Source organism: Bolinopsis microptera, chromosome 11 (genome assembly GCF_026151205.1).
Source record: "Bolinopsis microptera isolate Bmic1 chromosome 11, MBARI_Bmic_1.0, whole genome shotgun sequence".
Lineage (NCBI taxonomy): Eukaryota > Metazoa > Ctenophora > Tentaculata > Lobata > Bolinopsidae > Bolinopsis > Bolinopsis microptera.
This window is the reverse complement of record NC_087082.1, coordinates 2,359,403-2,369,233: the sequence shown is the minus strand read 5'-3', so window position 1 is coordinate 2,369,233 and position 9,831 is coordinate 2,359,403. Positions and strand designations below refer to the sequence as shown.

Below are 9,831 nucleotides of genomic sequence, written 5' to 3'. Positions count from 1 at the left end.
GGAGCTATATTATTTAAACACTTGTAGGCAAGTAGGGCAATCTTAAAATCTATTCTAAATCTAACTGGTAGAAAATGAACTTTCTTAAGTAGTGGAGTAGTGTGTGCCTTTCTTCCTCTCCCGAAAATAAATCTTACAGCAGAATTTTGCACCTTCTGTAAACGACTTAAATCATAAGAGCTCAGTCCAAAATATACGCTATTGCAATAATCAATTCTAGAGAGTACTAGAGCATGAACAAGCTGAATCTTAAGGTTAAAAGACAGTTTTGATGCAATAAACCACAAATTTCTGATCTGAATATTACATGCTTGAACCACTGACGTAATCTGATCACTCATTGAAAGATAACTGTCCAAATACAGCCCAAGACTCTTCACAGTTCCACTAACAACATGTGGCTCTTGATCCTTAACAATCTGTAGAGAGGCTGGAATATTTGTTGAGTCAAATTTAGAGGATATAACGATGACTTCAGTCTTAGAAGAATTCAGTTGAAGGAAATTGTTTGTCATCCATTTCTTGATATCAGACATACAGTGTTCCATATTGTGCTCTAGCTGTGATGGGTCATCAGAATCAAGAGTGAAATACAGCTGGGTGTCATCAGCATACAAATGAATACAGCACCCATGCATACTTGCAATGTTCTCAAGATCTTTGGTGTACAATATGAATAGCAGGGGGCCAAGGATTGAACCTTGTGGCACACCTATCTCAAGAACAGTTGCTGAGGAAGACGAATCCTTGACTTTGACACAAAATGAACGGTTAGCCAAGTAGGACCTGATCCATGTAAGAGCAATGCCTGTAATGCCATAAGCAGATCTTAGCTTCTTGATTAATCTTGGGTGATTGACAGTATCAAAGGCAGCACTCAAATCTAGAAGTAAAAGAACAACTTTAGTTTTCTTGTCAATAGTTATCAAGATGTCGTTATGGATTCTGGTTGTTGCAGTTTCACAGCTATGAAACTTCCTATAGCCGGACTGAACTTTAGAAAGCAAGTTGTTATCCTCAAGATAACTGGTGAGCTGTATAGATACACACTTCTCAATGATTTTTGACAAGAATGAGAGATTGCTAATAGGCCTATAGTTAGATAGAGATTCACCGTCAAGGCCACGTTTCTTCAAACTTGGACGAATGAGAGCCTCCTTAAGTTTTATAGGAAACTCACCTTTAACTAATGATTCATTGACTATAAATGAGATCAGAGGAAGGAGTTCTGGGAGACACTTGATGAGAATCTTTGTAGGTATGGGGTCAAGATCACAGAATTTGTTAGACATATTCTTTATGATGCTTACTAGTTCTTCATCAGACACATGACGGAATTGTACTATCTTTGGGCTATTAGAAAGAGGAACAAATTCATCTGAGTTAGGAGAATCTTGGGATTGTTGTTCTAAATAAATGTTGTTGTATATGTTGTCGACCTTTGATTTAAAGAACTGTGCAAAGTTGTTAGTAGAGATTAACAAGCCATAATTAATTCTGACCAAATTAGAAAAATTTAATTTGGAGTTGACATGTAGTTGATTATTTTGAAATTTAAAGCGCCAAGTAGAAAGTACAGAGCTAGAGTACAGGAATTTTATATCTACACTATACTACCTTAGGTCCCAAATATTAGTGCGCCAAAACTTTGGGCTTGATTTATCAAAATCTTGGATAGTATCAAAATTATAAAAGTATCATGCTGAAAACAAAGAAATAGACATAGACATAGATATATAGTGTCGAAGGCAGTCAAGCAACAGACATTGAAGGCAGTGGATGACCAGCTTATTAATTTTAGGCATATTGTGAATATATTTTACCCGTACAAATTATTATGAAAGCAGGGCTGGCTACTCGTTGATCCCATCTGGCTTCCAGTTAAGATTCCATATCAAACCCCGGCCCCATCCACACTATTGGTCCAATATGCTAATCAGCATGTACAGTTTGAGAAAATCCTTCTTCTCTGTACTATTTAGTCTGTTCGATAAACCCAGATGTATTTCAGCTCAACAAGCATCAATGGTCTTGCTTAAAAGTAAGCAAGACCATTGATGTTTAACCCCCACGGTTGTTTCACTATAGAGTTTCTACGATACAAGGGGAGCCGTGCACTCGTGCGCGGCGGGTCATACAACATATGACAATGAATATAGTTAAAAGTGTACCTAAATCACATTATTTGCACAAATTGGTCAATTACAGGCTAATTGAGTAAAATGAGGGGAAAGAGAAGGCTCAGTGTCGATTATGTTGAGGCACACAGTATTAGAGATGCATGGCATATAGAGAAGTATGAATTGGTTTTATATTATGTTGTATTTGATAATATTTAATAAAATTGTATTCGATAAATTGTTAATGTTGGTATGGATATATTATATCAATATTTTTTGAAAACTGGCCACGGGCCTAAACTGTCCAAAATATCTAAGAAAGTATTCTCTAGCCAAAGGCCTCAATATTTAAGTCTAAATCTTCAATATTGTCTAGTTTATATCGCAACTTGGGCCCTCTGTCCCCCCTTATCGAAATAACTGTTGTCTTTAATACCTCAAAGCGCAATTTCTTTTTATGATATTATATCTATATTGTATATATTTTTCAGTTTTCGCATACACTCCGTTTATTTTATAAAGACGCAATGATCTGAATAATAAAAATGCACCGTGTAGTGCAGCACGATTATTTTTTGATTCACGATGTCAATCCTTCGCATCTCGCCGATCTGCATGTGGTTGCGAGAAGATGCGCGGCGCGGCCTAGTAGTGCATCGCGCTACAAGATTATCAATTATGTCGAGCTGTATTTACTCATACTGGGCCGCGCTCAGCCTGTCATTCCGCCGAATCTCTATGTTTATGAACATAATAGCCTGAGGTCCCCAGGTAAGCGTAGACACATGGCTATGTGAAGCTACTAACTGCTACTAACTGCTACTAACTGCTACTAACTGCTACTAACTGCTACTAACTGCTACTAACTGCTACTAAAAGGGGGTGCACCATAAAAATAAACTTGCTCGGATTTTAAGAATTTTTGTACCATTGTCATGTTTTCTAGAGACTGTGAGAATTTTCACAATACCAAATTTGTCATATCTTTTTGGAAAGATCAGTGAGTTTCGCCTAGGTGCCATATTTGATGGTGCGCGGCTTTCGGAGCAAAATTAGCTGTAAAAGTTGACCATTGTTAATGATCTGGCCCGGCGCGCGCTACTTCATAGCACTTGCCATCGGGCCAACATTTCGAGAAGAAAGCGGCGCGCGCTACTTCGAAGAAATTTAGACGAGTAACATCCGTCAACTGTAAAAGTCGCGTAATTTGACCAAATTTGACCAAATTCGTTGATTTTTGTCGTATTATTTGGATATATCTTCGACTTCAGTTCCTTGAATGAGATCATTCTGAAAATTAGCGACGACCTTCCAATAGGGCTTTCACAACTGTCCGAAAAATTTGCTGGATATCGGAGTTGATATAGTGATAAAAATGGGGCGAAATACGCTGCTTTTAGCTGTAACATAATGTCTGATGGTTGGATATGCTTTAAACTTTTCGGACACTTTCCTTGTAAGTCTATGAGTAAGCTTACCAATTTTTGTTGCAATCAGTGGTCGGGTTGTCATACGTTGTATGACCCGCCGCGCACGAAGTGCGCGGCTCCCCCTGTATCGTCAGGAAACGACCGTGGGGGTCGCAACGTGATACGAAGGTCGGGAAGGATACTTAATATCTTCACCTAGCCATGTGCCTACGCGTACTGCGCGCTACTGCAAGCGAGAGGGCTCTGGTTAGAGCAACTTAATATCTATTTGTTTGAAGAAAATTGTGCTGGCCGAAATTAGCGCTAAAAAACCATCCTACAGTCGGCACGCGCGGCTCACTGTCGATGGCGCACTACCTACTACTAACTGCTACTAACTGCTACTAACTGCTACTCACTGCTGCATTCGCGTGCGCGCCGTTTGCCTTTGTGTGTTTGCAGCAGTTTGTAGCAGTAAGTTCTAGTTTGTAGCAGTTTGTACATTGTAGCAGTAAACCAACTGCCACATTAACTGTTACTGGGCCGCGCGATCAGCCTATCATTCCACCTATTCTCATGTTAATGAACATTGAACATGATCAATGATAGCCTGAGGTCCCCAGGTAATCCTCATCACCAGGGACAAAAGGAAATCGCGACATGTATGATGTACGGAATCGCGATTTTTCCCATTATTTGCAACAAATTTTATGTATAGTTTAATGTATAGTCTGTTAAAATTCGCGTTATCGCGATTTTTGGCCAAAATAATCGCAAAATCCTTTTGTCCCTGCTCATCACACACACATGCTCATTAACGTAGAATTTGTAGGTTTATATTAAGCTACCAGGACGCGCGCCGAGTTGGACTTGACACACGCTGTATAATAACCCCGGCGGCCGGCTTCGCGTGCACGAGAGGTATACAACGTGTAGCAAAGTTGGACTCGTCGACGGTCCTAATATATATATGGATCAGATATTTTACGAGTGTCACCCGTTATAACGTTGAATACTTGTTACAGAACACGTTTGGTAATAATATTTGTGTGTTTTGTAACGGTTGTCTTACGTCAAATCATAAAGTTATAATTCGAAAATGATTTTGAATAAAATAAGTCCATTTCTTCATTCTTGTTATTTTCACCAATTCACAACTAAACTGCCTATACTGCTTTATAGTGATGAAGTAATAAATATTACCGTCTTCTTAAATGTTTACAGGAAACAAGTAAGAGTCTGGCATGATCATGAGTGGCCGGTCACTCAAACTCAAAGTATAAGCTTATAGTTATAAGTAAAAGTTATACCCGTACCTTGAGGGTACACAGTCACACATACACTTACAGGTCGGGAACCAGTCCCAGTCTGTCGTCATTGTCCAGTTCCACTTCCAACTCTCAGTTCCAATTTCGTCAAAAATCTGAAATTAACATTACACATTACAGGAATATGATTTGGGTGCATTGCGGACTAACACTAACAGTAGTTTGAATTTTTAGTTGTATTCAGCATCTCACTTGTTTTACGGCCCATATCTTGCCCAACCTTACTGGCAATTTCCTTGCTTCTCTGCAGTCTGCATGTGAGTGCAGAAAATCTTAACATAGAAATGAGATTTCCAGACAGAACCGGTTAGGTAAGAAACACGCATAGTTATGATTTAGGTTTAACCCGCTACATACTATGCTGATCATTATATATAATATATATAATATTCGGAGAGGTCACTTTTGTTGATATTTACTCTAAATCTAATATTCGTCACTCTGATCTCACCCAACTATTCTATAATTAATAATCTTCATCATGCTCCTTAAAATAGGCAATTCGTAATATTCGTCAACATGATTTCAACTGCTCAAAGAGGACGTGATTTTGACTCAAATTAGAGTAAGGAAACTAGATGCCCTCCAAATAGTAATTCAATCGTGCCCTGGGTCAGGTTTCCTGTGATAAAATCTGCATTTCTAATTTCACCATTTGTTGCCGTTTGCAACTCGCATTATTGGCTAACGAGCAAAAGAAGACTGTCCCTTCCAACTAGCTGATAACAATTCAATTATTATCCGGGGTCGGGTTCCACCCGGTAAAATTCGTGCTTCATTTTTCTCTTCGCACTTTGGCATGTTTACGTTTGTTATAATATGTTGTTTGTTGGTGCAATTAAAGGCCCTAGAAGTAGATTTCAAGTCAGACTTCAGGACGAGGGCTGCTTTTCTTCAACAGTTCGGCTATCTGGGTACTTCTGATACTGTTCCAGTGGGCATAAATATTCTGCCCGAATTTGCTGCAGCTCGATCCATGTCTGGTGATGACGAACTTGCTGGCATGAATGAGATCCCGGTAGAAGTGGTAAAGAAACTACAGCTTTATGCAGGGGTAGAGCAGTCAGGGGTGTTTGACGATGACACTATCGGGATGATGATGACACCTCGCTGTCAAAACCCCGACATCATAGATACGAGCAGTAGTTTGACGAGATTCTTTCTTGGCCAAGAGGTTTCCAGACGGAAAAGAAACGCTGGTTGGTCAACACCGAAGTGGAATAAACACGATTTAACTTTTGCTCTTGAAAACACAACTCCCCAAAATGATCAAGCTAAGTTAGTGATCAGTGCCGCCTTTACAGCCTGGGCAGAGTGTTCAACACTATCCTTCAGACTGGTCGACATAGCGCAGTCTCCAGATATCGAAGTGAAGTTCGCTAGCTGGCGCCACGACCCCCCTAAAGATTGTTCCTTTGATGGCCCTGGTGGAGTCAAGGCCCATGCATTTTACCCTCCCCTTGGAAAAGCACATTTCGACGAGGATGAGGATTGGTCTAACAATTGTGAGCTCTATTCGGTAGCTCTGCACGAGATAGGCCATCTGCTGGGTCTCGGACATTCCTTCCACAAGACCTCTATCATGTTCGCATACTTCAACACAGATTTCGTCAAAGAACGCTGTGAAGGAGGAAATAGCCGACCACTTTCTTCCCATGATATCGACAACATCCGGTCCCTATACGGGTCGGAGAGTTGCGACAAAGCTGAGGATCCGAAAGTAGTGACAGCCTCGACTTCAGAGGGTCCCGGTGGTATCGACGAATTCACCACAACTCCAACATCTGCAACTACATCAGCTGCAGATGAAGAGGAAATAACAACCTCAGAAACACCTTCTCAAAAGCAAACAACTAACACTTTCTCAGGATCTGTTCTTGCAACCTTTGCCACGGACGGTCCCAACAATTGGCAGTTAAAATGCGGTGAGATAACGGAAAATATTCTGAGCAGCCCGTACTATCCAGAGATTTATCCGAATGGGATGAATTGCACCTGGACGATCAGTATTCCTCCAGGAATGAGAGCGGTCACTATGCACTTTATTAAGTTTGAACTGGAGGATGGGGGAGAAGAGTGCGCGTTTGATTACCTCCAAATTATAGAACAGGATGGCATTTTATTGTCACATAAACTGTGTGGGCCGCAAACTCAGTCCCTTACATTTGAGTCTAAAGTTCTGACTATCAATTTTATCTCTGATTCCTTAAAACAAGCAGCTGGATTCAAAATTCTGCTTATCTATGAAGCTGAGCAACCAAAGCCCCCATGCAGAACTGTTCTAGAAGACTCTGAGGGTTTGGTGACACAAGACCATCCAGTCCTAGATGATCATGAAGAATGCGTCTATGTAATAAACTCGACTGATCCTAACAAAGAAATCCTAATCATAGTTGACCACATAGGAGACCATTGTTCAAGGTATGAACTGCTTGAATCTGAGGAGGATGGCGAAGAAAGTTTGATCGGAAGCTGCTCTGAGGATGGAACAGGGGTCACCTACTTCACCTCTAGTACATTCTTCATCAAGTTCAAGCCCCAAGAGTCCGGAAGTTTCTCAGTGAAGTACTACACTATATCATCTGAGGGATATCAGGGCTGTTCTGTCTATGGGACACGTGACTACAACAGACAATTCCTGGAAAGTGGAATTTGGCAGCCATTCACCGACACCGCTAATCTGTACTTCCCAAACACGGACTGCATTCTTTACATTCCACGGAACGACCAGGGAAGGGAGCTGATTGTGAAAATCGATAGCATGAACATCGAGTATGACAAAAACTGCAAATATGACTTTGTAGAGGTGTACACGGCGGAGAATGGAACTGCTCAAAGATACTGTGGGCAAGGGGCGTTAGAGTTCCGCACCCTTGGAGACACCCTTGTTTACTTCCACAGTGACGGGTCAGTTGAGGAAAGTGGTCTGGTGTTGGAGTACGAGGTCTTTGAATGCGTACACCAACTGAATTCCTCACAGTATTTAACAATGAATGGTATCTCACTGGAAGGAGACTGTTCCTACAATTACGGGATGGAAACGAAGTCATTTGCTTGCTTCGATTTCAGTTCTCCTGTCGATGGTTACGGAAGGTGTGAGGGAAATGTTGAGGTTGTGGATGCCGGAAGCAGGGACGGAGCTGGAGTGAAATACTGTGACAACTTTTCCACCATTTTAGACGGAGGAGAAGTTATTAAAGCAAGTCAGAGTAAAGACGGAGCTGAGAATCACGGTCTGGGTTATGTTGAGATAGATGCTGGTAGCCATTGCTACAAGAAAATTAGTGTAACAAGCACAAGGGACAGGAGCTTCTCCTTCAGAACCGCGCCAAAGGGCAAACAGTGCATCGTCCACTTAGTCGCACAACCTGGATATCGCCTTGTTCTTTCTCCCTATTCAGTAAATTTGAAGCGAACGTGTCAGTCAAGGGAGCACATACGGATCTTCCAGTCGAACGAAGGCTGTGGCGGTGAGATTAAAGTATGCCAATCAATGAGAAATATCGTTATCAATAGCAATGAAGCATTTGTGATCTTTTCATTGATAGACAGGAAATCAAAGTTCAGTCTAAAGGTAAGACAGGAGTATGGAACAGTGAAATCAAGTGCTTGTCTTGGAACCTGTGATGTGAACTTCACAGAACGTCCCACAGTGAGTGCTAGCGTGTTCACGGCTACAACATCAAGTCCCGAGGACGTTGGAAATCATGACAATAATGGTTAGTTGGCGTTTTACTTTTTTGGCATACAAATTCACTGTACTTAAGGTATTATTCACATATCGTCGAAATAACAGGATTCTGATCCAGGCTCTTGTCAGGGCATAGATTATATGATTGAGGAGTGTAATTTGAACTGGGGCTGTACCGAGTACCGACGATTCTAGATTATGATAATTTTAGTTTCACTTCCCTTCCATATTCTCATATTCCAACTTAACAGATATAATATCAATTATAATTTTGCAGAATACATCCGAGACCGGGACGAAATAGAGGGGTCAAGATTTGGAGGGCTACCTGGTGGTGGTGGTGGAGGTAGAGCACCTGGAGGACGAGGCTAATCATTCGGCAGCGGAGATTGGGTATAGAGACTGAAGACTCATAGTCATTGAAGGGATTGTATTATAGCTAATAAATGCTATTAATTTGAATTAACTTTGAATTTATCAATATGGCAAGTATTTTTGTCGTGAAATCTTTGCCGTTGGACTGGAAGGGAATGTATATTGGATGTTTTCTTGGGTAATTTCTTTTATATAATGAATTTTAAAAGATTCTAGATATTTGTTCACTTGTTCAAAAAATTAAGTCATGATCGAAAAATTAAAGTCATCGAACAGTTATTATTTGTATAGTAAGCAGTGCTAGTAGTTATAGAAACTGAGAAACCGCGACTTTAAGATTAAAACTAAGTGAGCTTCTTTGAGACGGCTATATATTGGCAGGTGGTGAGGGATGAGGATGACTTTCCAGCGCTGTTCCCTCAAGACATGCTCAGCTGAGAGATCATTTTAGTGTGGTCAGACGAAGTTAAAAGGAAGTGATTTTGGTGGAGTTGACGGTGGGTGACGAGAGCAACTTCAGTGACCAAGTGGTTCGTAAGGAATCACGCTAAAGCAGAGAGTTTATATCTTGTACCTGGGGCGGAGTCCCTAACCCACCTGGGGTCATACCTCACCACCCACATAATATAATTCATCAACTGAGCAGAGCGTTGCGCTACATCCGAAGTTGCAAGTGTCGGGCACAGAGATGGAAGCTAGTCGGATGTGACTTTTGGTAGTAATTGTAGCATTTTCTCAGGGAACAATTTGAACTGTTCCTACAAAACTTTACCTGGGGACCCCAGGCTATTATGTTCATAAATAAAGATTCGGCGGAATGACAGGCTGAGCGCCGCCCAGTAAATAAAACTGAGAGTTGGGACTCGACTAAAACAAGGATATGAATGTGATCAATAAGATTTAGAACA

General features: G+C 41.0%; 1 protein-coding gene across 1 annotated transcript; it reads left to right on the top strand.

The window, feature by feature from the left end:
- The first annotated feature begins 5,493 nt into the window (after window positions 1-5,493).
- Window positions 5,494-9,138, top strand: LOC134822715 (cubilin-like). The gene is made up of 2 exons (XM_063833915.1): window positions 5,494-8,576; window positions 8,826-9,138. Exons 1-2 carry the CDS (start codon window positions 5,657-5,659, stop codon window positions 8,918-8,920), a joined length of 3,015 nt encoding a protein of 1,004 aa, XP_063689985.1. The 5' UTR covers window positions 5,494-5,656; the 3' UTR covers window positions 8,921-9,138.
- The last annotated feature ends 693 nt before the right edge of the window (window positions 9,139-9,831 follow it).